The sequence below is a fragment of the Lepisma saccharinum genome, chromosome 25, assembly GCF_977018435.1.
Source record: "Lepisma saccharinum chromosome 25, izLepSacc3.1, whole genome shotgun sequence".
Taxonomy (NCBI): domain Eukaryota; kingdom Metazoa; phylum Arthropoda; class Insecta; order Zygentoma; family Lepismatidae; genus Lepisma; species Lepisma saccharinum.
The window spans coordinates 59,436,466-59,463,244 of NC_139253.1; the positions used below are offsets into that span (position 1 = coordinate 59,436,466).

At 38.3% G+C, this 26,779-nt stretch overlaps 1 protein-coding gene across 2 annotated transcripts in view; it reads right to left on the minus strand.

Moving 5' to 3' along the window:
- Nucleotides 1–4,459: 4,459 nt before the first annotated feature.
- Nucleotides 4,460–26,779, minus strand: part of LOC145978836 (solute carrier family 7 member 14-like) — a 782,606-nt gene continuing 760,286 nt past the window's right edge. Inside the window, exons 10-11 of one of the 2 annotated variants that reach the window (XM_083111714.1) lie at nt 23,861–23,988; nt 4,460–10,404 (exon numbers count right to left, since the gene is read on the minus strand). In XM_083111714.1, coding sequence (XP_082967840.1) covers nt 10,253–10,404; nt 23,861–23,988 — 280 coding nt within the window. In that variant the 3' untranslated portion in view covers nt 4,460–10,252. The remainder of the gene's footprint in view (nt 10,405–23,860; nt 23,989–26,779) is intronic. The other variant, XM_083111715.1, reaches the window with a different exon arrangement.

Here is a 26,779-nt window from a genome sequence, read left to right on the forward strand (position 1 = left end):
AGTTGGTGGAAAACCAATACAACAAATTCCTAGTAGTCAACATCTGCAGCAAAGTTTTAATTTCACATCAGTTTTCATCTTTGTACCATTTAAAAAGTTTACAAAATTCCACTTTCACAGGGTGGGCCAGCCTGATTTTGGGAGGTCTATGGCCCACTCTGGTCAACCCTTTGTGCCACCCCTGGATATATATATTCACACACACACACATACTTACATACACACACTCACACACACACACACACACACACACACACACACACACACACACACACACACACACACACATATATATATATATATATATATAATGGATAAAAGCAAGGAGGGCCAAAAGGGCTAAGTAAAAATCAAAGAAGGTAAAAGGAAACACTCACCGGACAGTAGAAAAATTCAAAATTTTCGCTAATTTCATAGCATCATCGGTGTGAGGAGAAATAGTCGGAACCGGAAGTTGGGGCCCTGCAGAGTTGCCAGGTCCCCATTGAAGAAGAAGCGGTGCGTAGAACGAAAAAAACACTGTTTCGTCACCAGGCTCGTCGTAAACTGTGAGTGTGTAGGATGACTTGGGAGGGGGGGGCGGGAGGGGGGTGAGGGTTGGGCATTAAGGCTCGTCGTAAACTGTGTGTGTAGGATGAGTTGGGAGGGGGGGCGGGAGGGGGGGTGAGGGTTGGGCATTACTGGGTGGCCTTGTTCAGGTCAGGTGGAGTGATTGTACTCATGGCCGATATATAGGCCCTCTCCCATCTTTTGCGAACAGAGGTGTTGGCTGGTTGGGGTAGGAGATGGATGATTGCTACCCGGAAGCAGTCGTTGGAACTGATGTTGTGGTGGTTGGTGTGGACGGCGACAGTGAAGTCCAGGTTGTGGGTGGAGGAGCAGTGGTTATTGATGCGGAGGTTGAGGGCCATTGATGTTTCCCCCAGGTAAAAATCACCACAGATGTTGCAGGTGAGGATGTAGATGAGGTTTGAGGCATGGCAGGTCCCTTTGGGATGGAGGGTAAATTTGCCAGTGGCCGTGTGCACCTGGAGGGTGTGAGAAGTGATGAGGATGGGGCAGGTCTTGCACCTGGGGCGATTGCATTTATGGGCAGGGGGGTGTTGGATGTGTGGTGAAGGAGTGTTGTGGACCAGGATGTTTTGGAGGTTGGGGGGGCGTTTGAAAACTACTCTGGGTTTGTTGGGAAATATGTTTTTCGTTTCAGGATCACTGTGGAGAATTGGGAGAAGAGAGTGCAGTGTGTGCCTGATTTTGTTGAGGTGGGGATGGTATTGGGTGATGAGTGCAGGTGGATTGGTGGCAGCAGGTTTCTTGGTGGTGGTGGTATGTGAGGCAGCTCGCGATATTTGCTTGGTGACCAGGATGGAGGGATATCCACGGTTAACCAGGGCCTGGTGTAGGCGGAGGTTATAATTCTGGCGGGAGGTGGGTGAAGTGTTCAGGCGCTGTCCCCTGAGGGCCAGAGAGAATGGAATGGCTTTTTTGGTGTGGAACGGGTGGTAGCTGGAGAAGTGTAGGTATTGCATGTGGTTGGTGGGTTTTATGTGGATGGAGGTAGTCAGGTGTCCTCGCTCGATGTGCACGTCCACATCCAGGAAGGTGATCTGGTTGGGGGAGTGCGTCCAGGTGAATTTGAGGGAATGGAAGTGGTTAAGTTGGTCCAGGAAAGCTGACAAGGATGGTTCTCCATGTGTCCAGAGCATGAAGATGTCGTCGATGAAGCGGAGCCAGAGGAGGGGTTGGAGGGGTTGGGTAGCCAAAAACTCTTGCTCAAGTTTGCCCATGAAGAGGTTTGCATAGGATGGGGCCATTCTGGTACCCATGGCTGTACCTCGGATCTGTAGGAAATTTTGGTTTTCAAAGGTGAAGTTGTTACAAGTGAGGACAAGGTGGGCTAGGTGGGTCAGGAAGTTGGTGCTGGGGTTGTGAGGTTTGGGTCTGCTATTGAGATAGAATTCTATGGAGCGGAGGCCATGGGAGTGAGGTATGTTGGTGTAGAGGGAAGTGACATCAATGGTGGCAAGGATGGTATTTGGGGGCAATGGTGGGAGGGTGCTGATTTTCTGGAGGAAGTGGTTGGTGTCACGGAGGTAGGAGGGCAGAGCTTTCACAAGAGGCTGGAGATGGGAGTCAACAAAGGCTGAGATTCGTTCTGTAGGTGAGTTGTAGCTGGACACAATGGGTCTACCAGGGTTGCCAGGTTTGTGGATTTTGGGCAATAGATAGAAGGTGGGGGTGCGGGGATTGTCGGGTATTAACATGGCGGTGGTACGAGCTGTTAGGCCTTCAGGGGGGCCACGGGTGTGGATGAAGTCACGGATTTTGGTGAGGTGTTCGGCAGATAGGTCAACTGTGGTGGGTTTGTAGGTGGAGGGGTCAGCCAGCTGGCAAGGCGTCCACCACGGTGGTCTTGAACTCTCAAGACTACCTGGCGGAAGCCAACCGCCAGCTGGCTGACCCCTCCACCTACAAACCCACCACAGTTGACCTATCTGCCGAACACCTCACCAAAATCCGTGACTTCATCCACACCCGTGGCCCCCCTGAAGGCCTAACAGCTCGTACCACCGCCATGTTAATACCCGACAATCCCTGCACCCCCACCTTCTATCTATTGCCCAAAATCCACAAACCTGGCAACCCTGGTAGACCCATTGTGTCCAGCTACAACTCACCTACAGAACGAATCTCAGCCTTTGTTGACTCCCATCTCCAGCCTCTTGTGAAAGCTCTGCCCTCCTACCTCCGTGACACCAACCACTTCCTCCAGAAAATCAGCACCCTCCCACCATTGCCCCCAAATACCATCCTTGCCACCATTGATGTCACTTCCCTCTACACCAACATACCTCACTCCCATGGCCTCCGCTCCATAGAATTCTATCTCAATAGCAGACCCAAACCTCACAACCCCAGCACCAACTTCCTGACCCACCTAGCCCACCTTGTCCTCACTTGTAACAACTTCACCTTTGAAAACCAAAATTTCCTACAGATCCGAGGTACAGCCATGGGTACCAGAATGGCCCCATCCTATGCAAACCTCTTCATGGGCAAACTTGAGCAAGAGTTTTTGGCTACCCAACCCCTCCAACCCCTCCTCTGGCTCCGCTTCATCGACGACATCTTCATGCTCTGGACACATGGAGAACCATCCTTGTCAGCTTTCCTGGACCAACTTAACCACTTCCATTCCCTCAAATTCACCTGGACGCACTCCCCCAACCAGATCACCTTCCTGGATGTGGACGTGCACATCGAGGGAGGACACCTGACTACCTCCATCCACATAAAACCCACCAACCACATGCAATACCTACACTTCTCCAGCTCCCACCCGTTCCATACCAAAAAAGCCATTCCATTCTCTCTGGCTTTTAAGGGACAGCGCCTGAACACTTCACCCACCTCCCGCCAGAATTATAACCTCCGCCTACACCAGGCCCTGGTTAACCGTGGATATCCCTCCATCCTGGTCATCAAGCAAATATCGCGAGCTGCCTCACATACCACCACCACCAAGAAACCTGCTGCCACCAACCCACCTGCACTCATCACCCAATACCATCCCCACCTCAACAAAATCAGGCACACACTGCACTCTCTTCTCCCAATTCTCCACAGTGATCCCGAAACGAAAAACATATTTCCCGACAAACCCAGAGTAGTTTTCAAACGCCCCCCCCCCCCAACCTCCAAAACATCCTGGTCCACAACACTCCTTCACCACACATCCAACACCCCCCTGCCCATAAATGCAAACGCCCCAGGTGCACACTCCCACTGGCAAATTTACCCTCCATCCCAAAGGGACCTGCCATGCCTCAAACCTCATCTACATCCTCACCTGCATCATCTGTGGTGATTTTTACCTGGGGGAAACATCAACGGCCCTCAACCTCCGCATCAATAACCACCGCTCTTCCACCCACAACCTGGACTTCACTGTCGCCGTCCACACCAACCACCACAACATCAGTTTCAACGACTGCTTCCGGGTAGCAATCATCCATCTCCTACCCCAACCAGCCAACACCTCTGTTCGCAAAAGATGGGAGAGGGCCTATATATCGGCTATGAGTGCAACTACTCCACCTGGCCTGAACAAGGCCACCCAGTAATGCCCAACCCTCACCCACCCTCCCGCCCCCCCTCCCAACTCATCCTACACACACAGTTTACGACGAGCCTTAATGCCCAACCCTCACCCACCCTCCTGCCCCCCCTCCCAAGTCATCCTACACACTCACAGTTTACGACGAGCCTGGTGACGAAACAGTGTTTTTTTCGTTCTACGCACCGCTTCTTCTTCGATGGGGACCTGGCAACTCTGCAGGGCCCCAACTTCCGGTTCCGTCTATTTCTCCTCACACCGATGATGCTATGAAATTAGCGAAAATTTTGAATTTTTCTACTGTCCGGTGAGTGTTTCCTTTCCTTATATATAATATGTATGATAGTGTTTTATTTCTCCTTCTTTGCTTTTTATTTAGCCCTTTTGGCCCTCCTTTCTTTTATATATATACACACTATGACAGTCTTTGTATTGAAAGATCATGGAACACAACCATCTTAAATGAAGTTATAATAAGTTGTTGAATGTTGTCTGTGTCAACCTTGCCTTATCATTTTTGCAAAATATGAAAGGTTTGGTAACATCGATAAATTTTGGGGAATTTTCAATTCACATCAATTGTACATGATTAACAATGAAGTGTTCCTGCTTTAAAGCAATTTTAAATTGTTCATTTTCTTCTCTGACAATTTTTCTAATCTAAGAATGAAAAACTAAACTGGGAAAACACAAAGGGAAAATTATCATTGCGTTAGTCATCTATCTATATTTCCAAAAGAAAATTACCTTTAAATATATTCTTATGTACTTCAGATTTGAATTATATTTATAATATTTTATATATTTTACTGCCCTTCAATATATTTCCTTAAAATATAAAATGAAAATTACAGTTCTTGTCCAACTTAAATATCACTACTTTATTAACTTTACTTTGTGCATGTTACTAACTAGCTGTAAGGAACTAAATATGTACATATGTGTATATATATGTTTTTTCTATACACAACATATTTATTATTTGCAATGAAATACATGTTTATTTTTTAACATTATAGAAAAGACATTAGTCATTGGCATGACTGTTTTCATTTCCTTTAGTCAAAATAACCATGTTCTGTGTCTTCACAAAACACACTTTTCAAATATTTATTACAGCAAAAAGAGGCACAAAGAATTAAAGTAACACAGTTATATCCTGATATGAAAAATGATATGCTTTTAAAGATATATCTGCAAACTACATACAGACAATAACATTGTTGAGAAAGGTCAAATAAGGGTAAAAATGTTACAGAATTTTAGCAACAACAACAACAACTATTATAGGCTCGTTTAAACACTATATATTTCCTTACATGTATATGGTCTTACATTATATTTTTATTCCAATAAATTTTGACATGACTCGTACATTGTAATTGTGCAAAAAAAGTAGACATTCTCACTATCTCTCTGTTTTTATGTGACTCAGTTCAAAGGAAAATACCAACCAGTTTTTATTTCACAATAGACACCCTTATAAAAGTATCACAAACATAATCGAAGGAGGTTATTCTTTCTTGTCTAAATTTATATAAATAAAATATTTTGTACTTAATATTTCTCATCTTCTCATTTTCTAATCATAAATAATTAAGAAATACATAATGTATATAAATAATTTTCATACATGATCACCGAGGCAGGTTTGAAGGATATGAAAGCAGTTCTAAGAATATGAAAACAGTTCAAAGAATATGTATAATTGAAAAATATGAATGCAGTATTTAAAGTATTCACAGATTTGAACCAAAGGGATTGCTTCATAAATAACACAGTTGGTTTGCTAACATGTTTTAAAGAGTGGTTCATGCATTTTTATAATATATATGCCCCCCTATTAGGCACTCATGAAAAGTTAATGTACAATTAAATTATTTACTTTTGTGGTGACTACATAACATAAAAATTACATTCACTGTTATAATGAAATAAATTATTACTTGGTTATTATTAATTGATCTACATTCATATCATAATTATTGCAATGATGGTAATTCACATCTACATGGCTATTAGCTAACATAGTTGCTAATTGTTTACAATTTTTCTTCAATAAATAGTGAATATATATCTTTGCACATTAGTATATGGTATGAATTCATACTATTTTTCCTTTTTCTTAAATAACTTTTTTCTGGTCAATTTACCACATAGATAAATAAAACAATGCTTCATTATTTAACAACACCATAGAAAGACACTTGGAGAATGTGTTAATGCAGTACGCACATGTCAACATATGTAAATGTACAACTGCATGTGTAGGCAGTCCTGAGGTGATGAGATCAGGACAAAAATAAAATTGATACACTATAATTATAATGAGAGCACTAAGTTTAACAACGGACGACATCAGCATCTTTGGCTTATTATACTTTTCCTTTAGAGTCAAATTTTGGAAACATCACAGCTTGAATAATCTCACTTACACAAATAGTCATATTATAGAGGATTCTGTACCTTACACTTCAAATCTACACTTTTACCCATGGTGCATGTTTACAATCACACACACACACACAAACATACGCACACATATTCATGAATCTACTAATGTGCATATGCTCGAACATGCACACAAAAACAAACATCAAAAAGTAACTCGCACAGCATAAACCATCTTCATTATCAACAATATCACACCAAGAGAGGAACAAAATACAACATCAAAGTTCATTTATATATTGTGTGAATGTATTCCACATACTACAAATCATAACTTGAATCAATGCACTTTCCACCTTCTTACAATTAATATTGCGATAATTATATACTTCTCTTTACTGGAAATAACTACATATTTGTTCCTACATGAAACATATCTACTTCATTTACAAATCCACTCACATTTAGATGTATATAAATCTTTCACGTGAAAAAATTGTATTCAAATATATATCCACAAATTAATATTTTTAAACATTCTTTGTTTAAAAATAATTCAATTTTGAGACTTTTATCTCCTATAATAAAATATCAAACTATACAAGGTATTTATTTTTCAACAAAAGTAGCTGTTATTTGTTCAACAATAATGTATTCAGTATTTTGTTACTTCAGTTAAAAATATACATGGATATTTGTCTTAGAAATATGTGTAGTTGTTACTTTGCCAGCTTCAGATATTTTTATTCATTTTTTTAAAATAATCTCCCTTACTTCTCGTTTGGGAAAAAAACTTTTATGGTCATGTTAGTTGATACATATCTTGCAAAAATATTTATTTCATGATATGTAAAACTTATGCAATGTGTCTCTTACTGAAAGTTAAGAGCAAAATTTTATCTATAATACTTAAATATAATCTTTTGTGTCAGTTATATACAATATACTTGCATACATTCATTTATCATGTGGTATATTGAGATGATTGCTGCATTGAAATGTTTATGCATGTCAATTAGAAAAAAATATTTGATAGTATATTTAAAATTCTTCAGATCAATACTCTAATCAATGTTGTAAATCTCAAATGAGAACTCCAAAGGAACAAAATTTTGTGTTAAATGAGTGCAAAAATATAAGAATTGTTAAATGAAAATTCCATTCTATGGTAGTGAAATTGAAGATAGAAAATGACCCTGGAAAATTACACAAATTCTTATTGGAAAGAAATATTGTGAATATTTTACCTCACATGTGTCCACCATTACTGTGCATAAGTACCATATTGTTCATAGTAATAGGCATTGGTTTTTGTATTTATTCTAGATAAACAACACTATTAAATGCACGGCCATGAAAATAGGTGGCTGGGCAGAAATGCACTGGTGCCATATATGGGAAAGTAAAGCAAGAGCAGGACAAAAGTTGCTAGTTTCCACGCACTGTGTGGAAAAATCAACCGAGCTGCGCTGCCTAGTTCGAGCATCAGACCTATCTCTGGGGCACTTTTGAGTCATTCCTGGCATTTTGAGCAGTTTGTATCACATGTATTACAAAGACCAGCTCTACAACTCTACAACAAGATCTCTTAAACTTCTGAATACACAGGGTTGTGCTGCAACGTTCCAACGGTATGAACTTTTGCTGCCTGCCTAATTTCATGGCCGTGCGTTTACACATTTTTTAACCCCTCTCCTTCATATAGCTACAATCAAGTTGTAATTTTCAGATAAGTTCAAAATCGTATTTATTATATTAACACTATTTTCAATTTTTAACCTTATTCATGTGAATCTAAATGGATATATTTTCCACATGTGGATACAAGTAAACACACGCCTCTTTTGAAAACACCTGTATACGTTTTTAAGTTGTTGAATATATTTGTATTAAGTAGGTTATGCAGTTTGGAAATCTGCAGTAATATTTAAGATGTGTTCAACTGCATAAACACAGTGAACTTTTATTGAATTATGGATATTTCATGCTGTTTTTCTTTATGGTTTTAGAATTTATGCCTGTAATTCTTATTTTAAAAAAATATAATCTTATTGAAAATGGCACTATTTAAGAGTAGTAGTAATGATACAGTTCATTTTATTATTTCTATATTGGAGAAAGTGAATTGCAGTGTTAATTGTTAAAAAATGTGGTACCTAGAGATTTTCTGTCTTCTGCCTTCTACCAAGGTTATGCATTTCTAAATTGATTCCTAACTGGAGAAAGAAAGTGTACCTCACTTCTGTGGATAGTTGTTTAATCATCAAGAATTTGCAGTAATAAATGTGAATTTTAAGGATGAAAAGAAGTAATAGTAGTACTATGTGATGGACATTATGAAATCCATGCAAGGAGATTGCGAAGATGGTTAAGGTCTTCCTAAAGTTGCTTTCCATACTATATGTGAAGTTTCTTGTCAATTGAAACTGTTCTGGCAGTAAATGTGCTTCTTACTGGTCATCACTTTCCACTAACAAACCAATATTGCAACTGATGCTTTGACCCAGTCTGTTCTTAATCATAAAATAACTGTTTGTACCAAGTTGACAAGTCCAGTTATTTTTGTATAAGTCATATGTTACGTTTAATTTTTTTAGAATGCACAACAAGCAAGGTTTTATTTTATTTGAGGTTTAACTTTTTTATACAATATGTTAGCACGTATTGATTTTTACTGATTACATAATGTAACAGTTTAAATTGCATTCTATAAAGTTGGTCATAAAACTTAATATCATCACAACATGGCAAGGCAAGGTTTTGATGTTCAGTGAACCCTGTCTCACCACATTTCCTTCAACCTAACAGTAAGCAAATTTGGCATGCAGTGAAATTACAGGCGCGTGGATGTTGCAGCTAGACCTAAACAAACGAATTCAAGTTGGCAATTGAAGCAAAGTGATTGTTAATTCATCTTTATGTAAAAATTGCTTCAAAGTATTACTTCATATGATACATTACCTCAAAGTTAAAAATCTCATCCTCTAGAAAGCAGAAGGGTACACTGGATGTTTCATCATAATTGTATATTACATTTTGATAAAAAAAAATAATACACCTACATAAACAAAAAGTAAACAAGATAGTATGTCAAGAAAACATACTATTTAGTCCCTAGCATGATACTTTCTACTTTCTTTACTTATAATATCAATATTCCATGAATTTACAAAAGTGCTTTATGTCTGAAAGTGTGTCATTTCCTTTGTGAATTATATGATTTTAAAACAGACCAAACTCTATAAAGAAATATTTATTTTATAATTTAGTCCACAATGTGGTTTTTATCAAAATGTTTATTTTCACAGACATTGTGCATGTTTTTCCCCTCAGTGTGGTATTCATACACATGAATGTTTACATATCAGCAACACAGTGTATTCTTGTTCTATTTCCACACATGTTAGATTTATTGAATTTTTGAATTGGTATAGTATGCAGGATATTTCCTATGGCAATAGATCACTAAACTGACTTTTATAATTTTCTGCTAAAAACCCTGTCAACATTTAAAACTAAAATTTCCATTTAGAAAAGTCACTATTAATTTCGATGTCTTCATAGGTTTAATCTTGCTTCATTTTGCATCACTTATTGTCTTCAAATACTCCTGGTACTCATGGTTTAAATGTTATTATCTCGGTACATTTTTACAGTTTAGTAGGTATTGTGAGTGGATTTGTAAAGGGATCAGGGGTCAGATTTCATGCACTTTCTTTTCAGGATTTAAATAGCTACATGAAGTCAATTTCCATAGTAGGTGGGAAGGCCTCTATCTTGGTCACTATGTGAAGCATAAATATTATCATTATCTGTAACTGTAAGCTCTATTTGTTGCTCATTCCCAACTTCCAAGCTGCTATGTTTTATGCCGTAGTAGAAATACACAGCTAACCCTGAAGTAGAAATAAAGGAGTATTAGTAGCAAAGAAAATTACAATAAATATTATAATATTTGTAAGTACACTGCCCATCATTAATTAAGGAACAAATAGATATTAGACAGTAAAATGCAAATGAACATATACTGGTGCACAAATGGTACATGTAACTGAATAATCCATGTCTTTATGAAGAACAATAAATCAGAGACACTTGCAAAACTTTTACAAACGATATAATGTTTCACTCACCCAATACACGAAGTGGTCCATCCTATGGATAAACAAGAAATCCGTCATCAAGCACTAATAGGGGATTTGATCACTACAGGCAGCAATACGTGCCTTAGAATAATGCTGCATGCTGTTCATAAGGATTTGAACCATTTTCATTTGTATTAGGGTCCATTGTTGATGGGGAGCCCTTTGAAGATCTTGCAGCCTTTGTGGAGATTGGACAAAGACAGCCACACATTGACCGAGAGCATTCCACATGTTCGCAATAGGATTCAGGTCTGTTGACCTTCCTGGCCATTCCATTCTTCAGATATGATGCTTCTCCAAGTACCGACTGATTAGACATACTATTCTGAGGATGGGCATTATTGTCTTGTGAAATGAATCCTTCACGTCTTTCCTGGACATAAGGTCTAACATGATGATTCTAATATTGCTGACCTATCATGGTTACGTGCAGAAGCATACAGAGTTTCATGCATCCTCCAAGAAAAGTCCCATTCCAAACAAGCACACCTGCACCTCTATATCTGCCAAACCATTCTTCATTGTGACTGTGACTCATGAGTGCAATCACATGTGGCCCTGTCCACTGAACATACTCCCTTCTCAAGATGGTGTAAGTAGTACACTCAATGCTGGTCTCTTGCCATACAGCTCATCTTCATTTAGTTATCTGCAAACTGTGTTGTTGAGGCATTAGTGTTGTATGGAACCTGTTCTGCAGTTTGCTGACTATTGAAGGATGGACACAGTGTTGCCACAAACAAAAAAGGTACACAATTTGCATTTTTTACCCAATTCTTTGAATTTGAATTTTTATTTTCTTCTGTAGACCCTTGATTAAAAGGACATGAGAAACAACAAGATACAAAATAGTATTTAGGTATTACATCATTATAACAAAAAAAAAATAACATGGTGTAGTACATTGGTATTACATCATTCCACCAAATTTAAAATAGAAAAATACATCATTCTATTACACTACGATAAAAATAAAAATACATTGGCATTGCATCATTAAAATAAGAATTAAAATAATGTACTATTCAGTACATGACCTTGAATCATTAAAATAAAAACAAAAAAATTGAAAAACACATTGTTTATTATGCTGGAATTTTAGCCAGGGAGGCTGTCTAGTTCCACTATTGTAAGATTTACTTGTGAAGTGTATACAGATTGATCATGTTTCTAAGTTATATTGTCTTGTTCCATGAATTCTGTGAGGTTGTAGAGAGCTTTCTCTGTCAAATAGTTATTTTTTATTGTTTGTATTTCTTTATTTTTGGGAGTTACCACTTTTATGTCATGAGGCAGCTGGTTATTAAGTATTTTCCCTGCTTTCACTGGTGATTGTTTTGTGGTAGTATCTTCACCTTTCATCAGGAATGAGTTGAGTTGTTCCATATATTTCAATGTGTCACATTCCAAAGTGATGTATTTGAATGTCAAGTGGTTTAAAATCTAGAACTGATGCACTTTTGTTGTATTTTCACATCTACTAACACTGTAAGTGCAAGCATGCAATGTTAATTGGACATCATTCATTGTCTTGTGCTTTTAACTATACATATTCTAACATTACATTTCTAGAGAGCACCTCTCTTATCTTGTCTTCAGCTGACATTTCTTTTGCCCATCGTGGGAATCGAACGTAAGATAGACCTGTGATTTTTTTTACTATAAATCCATTGCTCAAACCATTAAAAGCAATGCTCAGGAGCAGTTTAAGCATTGGGTAACCTGGGGAACTGCCCAGGGTTGTCACACTCAGCAGGATGCCAAACCGATGTACCCTCCTTGAGTAGCACCAAAACCTTAATTTAACCTTAATTTTGATTATGCACGCTGCTTGGCTATTTGTTTCAAAAAGAGTTTAAACAAATCAGATAACATGAGAGGAAAGAATGGAGTTTTGGAAAAGAAACATAGATGGCAGCACAAGGTGAAAGAATATAAATAAATTGTTGGAGGATAAGTATTGATTTAGTGAAAGTAGATTTTTAATGAAAAATAGATGGAAACAATGTATTAAAAATAGATAACAGATGGAAAGGAAAATAAAAGTGATTTTCATCATTCAACAAGTTAAAGCATGTAGTCAATAGGCACGCTAAAGAATCACTAAACAAAGTAAAAGTTTCGGGATTCAGAAGCACAGTTCAATATAGCCTTTGTCTTCGGTGCTACCATACTTCCAAGAAAGACTTTTTTTTAATTTACTGCTGTATAATTCAATACAAAAATTTCAAAATCATGTAGCAATTTAAGCAAAGAGATTACTGTTATTTTTATACCATCATATAGGTATTAAATAAATAAATACCTTGTAATGGGATGAAAGAGACGCTACATGGTATGCATAGTTCTATTTGCAAGATATCTGAATATAAAGACACTGTCTTTGTATTTCATACTTTATTTTGGAAATGAACTCAGGCACAGAGAAAACTTGGAGTTTTTACCTAACTATCTAAGCCTAAGATTTTCTACAAATGACTATCCAAGATCTTTTAAAGTAAGAATAATGTTCATTTACCTGGCTCAGAGGTATGATTAGTGCAGTTGCATGACAAGCAGCAATTTCCCTGTTGCTGTTTCCTAAAATAGGAAGTTTTTACAGCAAATTGTCTTCCTCTCTCCTTTTTTTTACAAGTGACCTTCCCAAAAGCATTCGATCTCAGTGGCTCTTTATGCTTAAGTCCATTTCCTCACTTTGCCCGCATTGGGCTATCCCAATATCCCATATTTAGTTCTTAGGCAATTATCCATATTTGGGCAATTACACGATTCACTATTTTCTTCTGTTTTCAGAGAACCTTGAAGTTACGAGTTGTTTACCACTTAAAATAGTTACTTTTGGGTTAGCCACTCCTCCCTATTATAACTTTGGCCCTTAGCCAATGGTTTGGACTTATCCCTTTTCTCATACTTCAGGTTCGCAAGGAGACAGCGACGAAATGTTTTGATGTCACACAGTGACATTCGTTAAGTGAAGAGGGTTTGCAGTAAGTGTCAGGACTGGCAACAACCAATAAACATGAGCCATGTATACTGAATAAATGGCTGATTTCTGAAATCCATCAATTAGAGCCTACAATAAATGTATTCTTTAACAGTAATACATTTTAAGTATTTCTAATTAAAACAAGAAAGGTTAGACATTAGTGAATGAAGAATTCATTATTATCATTTAGCTCTGAAGGATGAACAAACAGGTATCTATAGAGACACCCAAGTAACTTGACATTGTTAGTCAACACCAGTGCCGGATCTACAAGCCGCAAAACCCTGCAGTGTGTGTGTGTATGGGAGGGTGGCGTGGGGGGGGGGCTGAGACAAGTAAGCCTTTAGGAGGCCCTCAGCAGTAGTAGAAGGTTTGTATATCAGTATGTAAAAAATAAATGTAGGTAGTCAGGGATACAGAAACGAATACAATATATGCAGGTAAATGTAAAGTTAAAGTTCTCTGTGCATAAATAGCACCATGCCAAAGGCACATTTAGGGTATGTGAACCCCTCAATTTTTTCGATGTCAGCTATCTTGGAGGTGATGTGATCAGCACCATGCTGCAACCAACCTTACCCTCCCCCGATACCATTTGATTTGAGGCTGGGTGGGCTCTAGAGTTGCTTTATGCGGAAACAAAGCCAGAAAAATGTCGACCTCAGATCACCCACCCCGGGTTTCCCGCATGACAGTCAGACTAGAATCAAATCAGGCTAGAATTTCACGAGAAATGCAGTGGTGAAGGTTTCTTCAACCTATCTTTAATCAGGAAAAAGTTACGACTGGATGATTGTAACAATTGTATAATTTTCCAGGTGTGAGAAAACAGTGTCATATGTCATATGAGGAACCAGATATGGCGGACGGGATCGGCTGTGTCTAGTATCGTGCGGAACTTCACCTCCACATTTCTCTGGTACAACGTGACTTTTCAATCAGTGCTATGTGTTAAAATACAACCAGAGTCCCTCAGACTCATGTGAGCTGCAAACTCTGTCTAACTGAAAGCCGAGGGCCATAAAAAGAAGCTTTTTTTACCAGTTACAAGATATCGGATTGCCCGAATAACACAGTCCTCAAACGGTCATGACGATCCTCCGACTCAGTGTTGCTACCTACGGACGAGCATGGCCTCCAAAAAGAAAAACAGCAGCAGCCTGGACAAGAGATGCAGTTTTCTGGAGGCAACTCTCAGCAAATTGGACTCCAAAGTGTCGGAGGCTTTGAAGTCCCTGCCACAGTGTCAGCCCACGGTAACAATGGCCGCCGCAGATACAGTTTCAAACAGCACCATCTTCGAATGCCTCCAAGAAGAAATCAAGGATCTTAAGAACCAGATATTGGAGCTGCGATCAGATATGGATAGTTTGCACAGCAGAATGCTATCACAGGAGGAAGCTACAGACGCTGCTGAGCAGTATAGCAGGAGAAACTGCCTTCTCCTCCATGGAATCTCGGAAACGCCAGATGAGGACACGATGAGGGTTGTCACGGACACTTTTTCATCGAAACTCGGCATCACTCTTAACGCCTTCGATGTGGATCGCCTGCACAGGTTGGGTCCCAAACGTACTCGGACGTCGGCCGAAGTTGTGCAGCAGGGACACCGCCCCATCATCGTTAAGTTCCTGAGGTACCAAACTCGGGAACACGTGTATAAAAACAAAAAGAAACTAAAAGGAAGCGGCCTTTTGATAACGGAGTCCCTGACGGCAACGAGACAATATCTTCTCCGCCGCGCAAAGGAGACGTTCGGGGTGAAGAACTGCTGGACCGCCGATGGCCGGATCATCATCCAGGGCAGCAACGGCAGAAAAACTATCAACACGGCTCGCGAGTTTGAAACTCTTCTGTAACGCTAAGGTTTAGAAGAAGCCAAGTGCAATGATGAACTGCATAATCGCCACCAAGCCAGATACTTATCTATGTTCGCGTGTTTTTGCTTACTTTTATATGTTAGTTTGTGTCTTCGTATCTAAGTGTATGTGTTTATGTATGTGTATGTGTTTTCGTAGACGTTTATGTGTTTGTGTCGAGTCTGTGTGTGTCCCTCCAAAAATGTATAGCATATACATATATATTAAATCTGTGCAAATGTTAATCAACAACATGAGTGTGTTCTCCAGTGGACGTCTACTTCTATCCATGCCGCAAGAGAATCCTGGTTTCAGTACTGGTAAGTCCAACAATATATACATATATATCTCCTTTCTCTTCTCTCTCTCTCCCCCTCTCCCAGGCCAGACGCACCGTGTTTGGGTAACAAATTAGAAGATATGGCAACACTAAGTCCAACCACAGTCTATTTTCGGCAGCTATGCCAACTGGAAGGCGAGTCCAGCGCTCAACCCCCTGTCTCCCCTCCCTCACTTTCTCCTTGCCCTTCTCACCCTGCTGTAACGGTACTGAAGGAGGAGCTAGTCAAACACCCAAGGGCATTCCATGCAGCGCACGTCAACTCGCAGAGTCTTTTATCCCACTACGACGAATTCCGGACGATATTTGCGCCTCTGTCCTTTGATGCCATTCTTGTATCTGAGAGCTGGCTTGTTCCAGCGATCCCAGATCACCTGGTCGAAATGCAGGGATACAGGCTTTATCGTTGCGATAGGATAAACAAAAGGGGAGGGGGCTGCACAATATATTTAAAAGAAAACATTCCCGTAAAAATCCTCTCTTGTTCTCAAGGAGAATACTCGGGTAGTTCGGAATATTTGATACTTGAGCTAAATATAAACAACCAGAAAATCCTCCTCAGCGGAGTGTATCGACCCCCGAAAACAGTTTTTGAAAATTTTGAAAAGGAAATATCCAAATTTTTACCATTATACGAACATTGTGTTATATTAGGTGACCTAAACTTCGACCTCCTGAGCTCCAAACCGGAAGTACGGAATTACAAAGACACCATATCGTCTCTCAACCTGTCAGTCTGCCCGTTAAAAGCTACACATCGTTCTCAACAAAGCGAAACTCTTATTGACCACATATTAACAACTAACCCACAAAAAATTCTAAATTTAGTACAATTACCAGTCCCAGGCATACCGAAGCACGATCTTATTTTTATGTCCTATTCTCTTAAAACATATAAATACAAACCAAAAGTAATCTCCCTCAGAGATTTTAAACGACTTGACATTCAAGCCCTGAATATCGAAGCAGAAAATATGCCATGGCACCTGGTCGCTTCTTTTCAAACGGTGGATGAGAAAGTGAACTTCCTGAACTACCTCATCCTACAGATTTACGACAAGCACGCGCCCGTGAAAAGAAAGAGAGTTGCGAGACCTCCCAGCCCGTGGATTACCCCCGAGATCCTGCAGCTGATGTCCCGCAGGGATGCAGCATACAGGCAATATAAGTCCGCACTCAAATCGAACCTGCAGTCAGTGCGTGATTATTTCGAAGAATACCGCATTCTTCGGAATCGGTGCACGCAGGAAATACGAAAGAGAAAGTTTTCTTTCTTCGGTTGCGATCTATAGTTTAACTCTTAAACTATAGATCGCAACCGAAATCGCTGTGGATCAAACTTAAAATGTTCGGCGTTGGGAAAAAACGTGATAGAAATGAAAAAATTGGCATTTCCACTGAAGAACTAAATGGTCATTTTCAGAACTCATCAGACATAAATCCTAAAATTAAGAAACGTACGATCGACTCCATAAGTGTTCACAAAAGCAAAAAAAAAAAATTGTTTTGATTTATCTTTTATAACTCATGCTAAGGTTCAAACTGCAATTAATAAAATCAAATCCAATGCAACCGGAGCAGATGAAATTTCTATAAACATGTTAAAATGTATCGCTTCCCACATCTCGTTTGCAATTGCAGACGTTTTCAACACATCCCTGTATACTGGCACGTTCCCAAATATTTGGAAACTCGCTCACATACGCCCCCTGGCTAAAATCACCAACCCAGTAAGCGCCCAAGATTTTCGACCGATCAGTATTCTCCCCACTTTGTCAAAAGTATTTGAACACATCGTGCACGAGCAAATTTTTAATTATGTAAAATCGAAAAATATGTTAAACCCCTTCCAGTCCGGTTTTCGCCCACAACACAGCACCAGCACAGCGCTCATTAAAGTGGTGGATGATGTAAGGTCAGCAATGGATAAGAGATATCTGACAGTGTTGGTTCTCCTCGATTACAGCAAAGCCTTCCAAACCGTCGACCATGATATCCTGCTGGCAAAATTGTCATCTTATTTCAACTTCTCCCAAGCCGCTGTTGACTGGACTCGATCATTCTTAGCAGCCAGACAGCAGTGCACATTAGTTTCTGAAAATAAGTCGTCATGGCTGCCGATAAATTGCGGTGTTCCCCAAGGAAGCGTTTTGTCTCCGCTACTGTTCTCCATGTACATAAATGATATATCGGAAACATTTCAATCAACGAATTACCACCTGTACTTATCGTTCCCTAAAACAAACATCAATATGGCCATCAAAGCCCTAAACGCTGATATTATGAACGTCTGCAAGTGGTCTCATGCAAACGGTCTACGAGTAAATGCTGAGAAAACTAAATGTATTTTAATTGGCTCAAGGCACCTCATATCCACAACAGCGAAGTCCTCCATCCCGGACATTCTTGTAGACGGAATACCCATATCACTATCACTTTCGGTCAAAGACCTGGGAATTGTTGTGGACGAAAACCTCACCTGGAGTGACCATGTGAAGGCCATATGCAAGAAATCTTACGCAGCATTACACTCACTGTACCGCCTAAAAAACATCTTACCACAAGAGGTAAAGAAAACACTTGTGGAATCGCTAGTTTTGTCGCAAATAGACTACTGCGACTTGACGTATGTTGACCTCAACGGTGAACTAGCAAGACGTCTACAGCGAATACAAAATGCATGTGTACGTTTCATTTATAACATCAAACATTTTGACCACCTTACCCTGGCTTTCAAAGACCTAGGCTGGTTTGACCTTTCAACACGCCGTCGCTTCCATGCTCTTGCAGTGCTCTACAAAATAGTGCATTCAAGAGAACCCCCTTACCTATTTTCACAATTTCAACCCCTAAGTGCAGCACACACCTTTGCTACCCGTTCACGAAACAACTCCCTGCTCACCATCCCCTCCCACAAGACAGCATTTTACGGAAATTCCTTCACTGTCACGGCCACCAGAACGTGGAACGACCTCCCCAATGACATAAGAAACTCTTCTTCTCTCGGCAATTTCAAATCAAAATTAAGAAAGCATCTTCTGGAGGCAACTTACCAGTACTGAAAACAAGGAAAGAAAATAGAATGAAACCTTTCTTTATCTAAATTTGCAGGACAAACACCGACCGACTTTTCTGTATTTTAAGTATTTTTGTTATGTGTGTGTTCATGCTGTACGTGCATTTTTTACGTTTCTTACAGCATATATCTGTATTTTTGTGTTTTGACTTTTTGTGTTTTTTTTCTTTTTTGGGTTTTTTCTTCTTTCTTCTTGTTTTTTCTCTTTTTGTGTTTTTTATTTTCTTTGGTATTTTGATCTTTTATATTTCGCAAACTTTTAGATATTTCAACTAAATTTGTAAAATGTGAAGTAGATGGTTAAGTGTAAGAAAAGGCTTGTGCCTTAACTTCGCCATCCAAAAGAAGAAGTAAATAAATAAATAAATAAATAAATAAATATCACATCACCCCCTTCTCATTTATAAATTTTGAGTTGAATTCAATATGGCGGCCACCAATATGGCAGACATCTACTTGGAACACACTTAAGCCTAACCTGTTTCTATCCTGAACAATTGTACCTAGCCTAACTCTTACTTTTATAGGGGGTTTAAAGGGACTTTTAAATCACCCTCTACACCCTTATATGTGACTTTGTCAACATGAGGTCAAGAATTGCATACATTATATATGTAAATATATATTAAATATATATACCTAGTCTTACCATAAATACTGTCACAAAGTTTTAAGTAAATTGACACAAAATGGTGAGAGATATGGTAATATCCTAATAACATTACTGAAATGGATGCATGACAAATCAAAATCACAAATCAATATTCATAATGGCTGCCCTTAGCACGCACACATTCCGTAAGTCTTTGTGGCCACGCATCAATTGAATTACACAACACATCGACTGGAAAATGAGAACTGCCTTCAGAAGAGACCGACCACTTTAAACTTTCAATATTGGGATGTCTCTTCTTACAAGCCATCTCCCGAAGCTCGGACCACAATTTGTAGTCCAAAGGGTATAGTTCCGGACTTGCAGAAGACCAATCCGAAGTGGAAATTAAGTCTGGTACATTTGCCTCCAGCCACTGCTGTGTTGTTCGGGCCCCATATGTTGCGCTCAATCCTGCTGGAAGCTCCAGTTCTGACCATGGACGAGAGTGTTTTTGAGATTCTTGACTAGTCTCTCAAGCACTGTCTGCTGGTACACTTTGGCTGATGTTTTTACTCCTTTTTCACAGAAATGGAGCGTGCCCTCATAGCAAATGTTCCAGACTTCATATATATATAAAAATTGATTTCAGTTCGAGTTCTGGTTCGGGTCAGACTGAATCACTGTTTGCTTTATCAGTTCTGGTTCAGCACTAAAGACCAAAATCGGATAGGTCATTCAGACTCAAACTCGAATTGTCGCTGGCAAATTATACTCCTGCCCAGACGAACTGAAACTTGAAACTCCTCATGCAAAAGCATTGTAAGAGAATGCACCACTTCAGAAACCAGTTTCGGGGAAAATAGTTCAACATATCAGTTTGAGATAACAGTCCACGCCACAGCAGATGTTAGTTTTGGTCCGAAATAATGGTTCAAGCAACTGATTGGCCAGACTACTGCAGAGAATTGGTTCGACCTTCGGAATGCCAGAAAGCTGTGAGTCACGCAGAGGGAAAGTGATTCAATGTGTACAGAGGACAAAAGAACAACCTGTTTCATTCGAAACACTTGCTGGTTTTATTATTATTATTTTTCCCCAAGATAGAAACTTGAAAATCAATTGCTGGTTATATGTGCTACTTTGAATATAGTTAAAGGAGAGAGTTTAAACTAATTGGAAATGCAGGATGCCAATTTTAACTTTTCAGTTTTTAAAAACAGAAATTTGAAGATAGGAATGCTGGTTATTTATGCTACCATGAATACAGCCAAATAGGAAAGTTTTTAATAATTGGAAATGCTGGGTTGTCATATCTAACCTTATTATTTTTAAACAAGTAAGTTGAAAATCTGAATGCTGGATATTAATGCTACTGCATATATGACTAAATAGGGATGTTTTACAACACCAAAAATGCCAGGCTGCCAATTTTTTTAAGTTTTTGATGGTATAAATCAAAAAAGCAGTATGTTAGTTATAGGCCTGTATCCTACTTTGAAAATTTTAAATGATATATCAAGTTATTTATATATTTTTAAAGCTATGAAGTAAAAAGAGTATTTAATGGTTATTTATGCCACTGCAGAAACGATTTATTCATTTGATTAATTGATTGTTCTTATCTTGCATCGCTTTTCTACCACTTGTGGCTAATTGCAATGATGAAGATACGTAATGATATGATGAAGGAACAATTACGAAGAAAATCCATGCTCAGACCAGGATTCGAACCTGGGACCCCTAATGTCGTAGCACGCTGTAATATCCACTCTGCAACGGAGATGAAAGCAACAAAATAGCAAAGCTAAAAATACAGAAATGCCAGGTTGCCATATTTAACATTTTAATTTTTGAAGAAGAAATCTGGAAATCGATATGCTGTTTATTTATGGTAATATGGTTTTAAGAAAATTGGGCCAATTTGGAAAAGACAAATACAATGTTTAACTTTCTGAATCCAGCAAACTGGAAACGTGTATCAGTAACCTAACCAAATTGTGAAATGTTAAAAAAGAAAACTGGTATGGTGGTTATGACTGACTATATTACTTGAAAAGTAGAAAGCTGAAATATGCGTACTGCGAGAATATGGCTTCCACAATAGCAAAGTGGTAAGGTCGCCACCTTGTAATCATGGCTTTGATTGGAGTCAAGGCAGACTGGTTTGGATTCCTCTTAAAACTGTAGATCCAGTACTGATTAGCCTAGCAGTGCATAAAGTGGACTTTTAACAAAAACTCAAACATAAACAGAAAAAGTGAAAATGAAACACACTTGACAATTGATCAATGTTAATTACAATTACACACAGAAACAAATTACTTGGTTTTGTTATACATATATTTTTTGTATTTCTCTTTTCTGTACTTCTCAATTCTCTTCTTGAAGAGGTTTAAATGAAAATGATTTCCTTCGTTTAATTATTTCTATTATAAGCCTTCCTTGATTTCCAATGTTTTTGATGCATGGAACTAAAGATAAGGAGTTTATGTACTTCTACACAGCTTGTAGTTAAGATTAACCGAGAGTGGTTTGGAATGGTTTCTCTATTCGTTTTCTTTTTATCAAATCTTTGAATTCTCATATGTCACAGCTCACAAGCATGCACAATACGGATATACGGATATATCTATGTAAGAGAACACTTCTTTTAAAATGCTTCTTGTTACTACAGAAAGAAAGGAACAGCACATAAGTCTAAAAATGAACACCCAAACCAGAGTTGGTATACCATAATCCGAATACAATTGACAACGCTGGATCTGAATGAAAATGCGACGATTTGCCTGTGTGGATGAGAGATCATGACGGGGTGTAGTACACATTGCCATGCAGCGAACCTTGCTTGCGATTGCCAGACATTCCACTGTGGTTTACTCCACCTTCCCTCTTGCAAGCAGCACAACATCAATCTGCTAGCTGATAGCACTAACACCAGTAACCTACAAGCAATAGATCACAAATCAAAACAGGGATCATGAGGGGGAGGTATGAAAACCTTCAACCTCGTAATGCAGGAAAACTGATTTCTTGAACTGGTTCACATTCTATTCCACACCGATCAAACCCGAACTAAATATGCTGTGTTTAATTACATGAAAACTGAAACTATAACCCGAAGCTAAACATTTCAGTACTCCCGAACTGAATCTTCCTCTCAAAAATTTCATTTCAGTGAACTTTTAATGTGCCTCCCAGAAAACCAGTTTGGGGTACCAAAAGTGAAATTATGTAGAAGCGTATTCCAGACGAACCAAAATTGAACCAAAATTCTGCACTCACTTCCGCAAGACAGAAACTTGCCTCTGCCATTTTAATTCAGATTCAGGAAAACTAAAAGTATGTCGGAATCAGTTCTCTTTATTTTGGTTTGATTTCAGTCGCGATCCCTGATTCTGAGCCAAAAATAGTACCAAACATTTTGCCTCGTCCATACCTTTCTTTTGATATATTTGACTGACTGACCCTTTTGAGTCACAATATGACCTTAAAATTACCTGTAAGGTAAAAGTTTTTAGTGGCATCCACCCTAGTATTTCTGTCTGACCTATAACTGATTGGTTAGTCATCGGTGGCAATCATTAACATTCCATGCAGGTAAAATATTTTTTTTTGAAATTTTTTTTTTTGCTTCTTGGTTGGTCTAGTATAAGTGAAGATGTAATTAATAACCAAATAGATCCATAGTAGGCTGGATAAAGCTTCGTAACTGTTGCTTCATATTAGTGCAATCCTTGGTATTACATTTTGATGATATAAGTCTTGATTTTATATTATCTTTAAAATATGTCATTTAATCTTTTTAACTAGTACTGTACCTATTTTATAATACACATATTATCTTTATATGGTAAAGCTCGTTGATATCTGATATCACAGATGTAATGCATGCACAAACATGATTTAAGGCTTGGCAGTACATTTGGCTGATGCCAACGAAGCCATTTTCAAAATTTCCTCTCCTTTCAAAAGACAGCTATGATATTCCAAAATCTGAAAAATTACGTCTGCTTAGAATTTCTTCTAGAGCATTCACGTGTACTTTGCTTTTGCTGTTGTCCAGATATTAGCTATAGTTTAATAGGCTTATGTAGCCACAACACTATTGCGAACAACTAGACAACAGCAAAAGCAAACCACACAAATATTCATGCCAATGTCCTAGAGGGAATTCTAAGCTTATGTGATTTTTCAGATTTTGGAATATCATAGTAGTTTGTCGAAAGAAGAGGAAAATTTAAAAATAACTTGCCTTGCGTCGGTCAAAGGTCTAATCGAGTCCTAATGGTTGAAATAAATCAAATCAAATCAATTAGTGACATTCATGCAAAATATTAAACAAAATCCTTACCTATAGTCATCCAAATAGTAAATCTGACTAGAGTGAGGATGGAAAGCTTGAAAATCAAATAAATATTAACGATAACAGCTACTGCAGGAACAAAAGGAAGACCTGGGGTCATAAATAACAGTGTTTTCCTGGAAAATAAGAAAAGAGTTAAAAATAATTAAGAACAAATTTTATGAACATGACAGACTTGTCATGGAAAAGTATGAAAATATTCATGTCACATTTCAATAAGTGTGACCAGATTTTCAGAAATGAAAAGGAATACATGTACATACATACGTACTTAACACAATATAGGAAAAATAGTTTGTTAAATTTGTTTACATTCTTACAAATGAACAGCTGTAAAGGAATTATTAAACAATTAACTAGTTTTACTTGCATAAGGAACAATACAGTAAACATGATACAAGAATTATACAGGGTGTCATTTTAATGGTGCCCACGGACCACGGAAACGTGCAGAGGACATCAATGCAAACAACTTATCTCAGTAACATTTTTCTCGTTGGTGCGTAGTTTCGGCGCTACAGTTGCCCAAAAAAACACGTTTTGCTGCCTGAATGCTGGCAACCACACACAACATTTGATTGCATTTGTGACGTCATATCCCGTCGTGAAGCGATGAGTTCCAGGGTTGCCAGGAACATGCATGTTCTGTGAAAAATGACATTGCTACAATCAGCCACATTATGTACCATAAAACAAAATGAGAAAACACGTTCTGTAACCTAACAGGAAGTAAACAAACGATACGAAAAATGGTAGAAAGAAAATAGAATTTAAGTGGAAGTGGTCATATCGAATTTTGTCTCAGCTTACATGTCAAATATTTGCAAATCTAGTTACAAGTTGGCATCTACAATTTAGTCTATTCACTTCATCCATCTGATAGTAGTTGTCTGTGACACACTAAGAGATGCCAAAATACAAATGAAAGAACTGAGATTTCCAAACGTAAGCAATATATGATATAATGTATATTCAGGGCATTACGAGCCAAGTGAAAAAATGGTTGAAAATACAGTAGCAGTAGCAGTAGCAGTAAAACAAGCTCTCCGAAGACTGTGTTTATCTATAAACCGGATACACATGTAATAGTTTGCAACTGTGAACAGGGCTGTATATTTGCTACTGATTCATCATTAGATTAGATTGTGATTGTGGTTGTATGTGTTTTAGCCATAATGTAACAACGTGAAACTCGAATACTTCCGTTATCAGCACAAGAATACCACAAGGCATATGGGCACAAACCTGTAGATATTAACCTTGCAACGAGATTTGCAAATATTTGACATGTAGCTCAGCATAATGAGCCAGATGTAAGCTGTAAATCCAATAAAATGTATTGTTGTTGATATTTGACATGTAGGCTGAGACAGAATCCGGTATTGACACTTCATTTTGAATACGTTTTTTTTACCATTCTCATATCGTTGGTTCACTTCTTCCTTCCCCTGAGATGACTGCTGATCTTCTGGCTGGTAGGGTATGATGTTCGGTCTACTGGACACGTTTCTCGCTTTGTTTTACAGTTAATAATGTGGTTGGTAGTTTGTCAATTTTTACAAAATTTTTGTTCCTTGCAACTCTGCCGTGCGTTGTTTCGTCGCAGGAAGTGACGTCACAGATACGATCAAATGTGTAGGATTGCCAGCATCCAGGCGGCAAAACTGTATTTTTTGAACAGCTGTAACGTTGAATCGACGCACCGAGAAAAATGTTACTGAGAACAGTTGTTTGTCTTGATGTCCTCTATATGAATCTGTGGTCCGTGGGCGCTATTAATATGACACCCTGTATATTAAAAAATCCCTTTAAATCATATTTATCATTAGAATGCCTGTTCATCAGAATCAATTTGTAAAGTTTCGTACACTACTAGTCAAATGGGTGATATTCAGTGAACAACTTCTCCCACAATTAGTTGAGCTAAATCATGCTCTTCCCCCCATATTTCCGGCAAACATGTGTGATGTGCTGTTTCATCCCAAAGTGCAATGCTTGATGTCAAGTTGAATATCATCCATTAAATTTTTTGATTATCAAGCAGCATTTGGAAGTTACTAGATACTTGTAATGCAGTTTAAAGTGAAATTTCATTTTTTGCGAATTCTAACTGTAAGTACCTACTTTTAATGGAAAGTAGCTGCTGTAACTGTAACACAGTTATTGTTTGCAATATATGTTATTAACAGTTACTTTTATAATGTTTTACATTAGGAGCTAAATTTGGCAACTCTGTTGCTGTGTCTTTTCTGGATGCTAAGGTGAATGGATTTTCATGGAATTGCCTGAGGCTTTGTTGCATGTTAAATTTATATCACATTTTATTGCAATTCATCATTTCTAATTTAACATAAATTATTCTTTGGTGTTTTGGGAGGATTGGTACATGGTAAACGTAATTCTCCAGGCAGTGGATCTTGTTGACCTTGGAGTGGAAGAGAGTGGGGGAGTGATGAGAGGGAAGTTATCTTAAATGGGTAGTGCAATCCAGGAAGATGTGTCTTTAAATTTTTATTTCTCTACTAATGAACCTGCACATGCCGATCCTTAGCTTTCAAACAATGGGAACTCTTTCCATCAATGTTTTGGAGCACTGGTTTTGAGGCAATGAAACTTAGAGTTGTACTCTGAATTAATATTTGAATGCATACATATTTAAATTTTTATTTCTCTACTAATGAACCTGCACATGCCGATCCTTAGCTTTCAAACAATGGGAACTCTTTCCATCAATGTTTTGGAGCACTGGTTTTGAGGCAATGAAACTTAGAGTTGTACTCTGAATTAATATTTGAATGCATACATGTTATTAAATTGCTAGGATTGGAATGTAAATGGTTATTGTTCTTTATGTCTTTTTGATTTTTTCCAAAAGAATGGAAACTTTTGAATGATCATTATACAAAA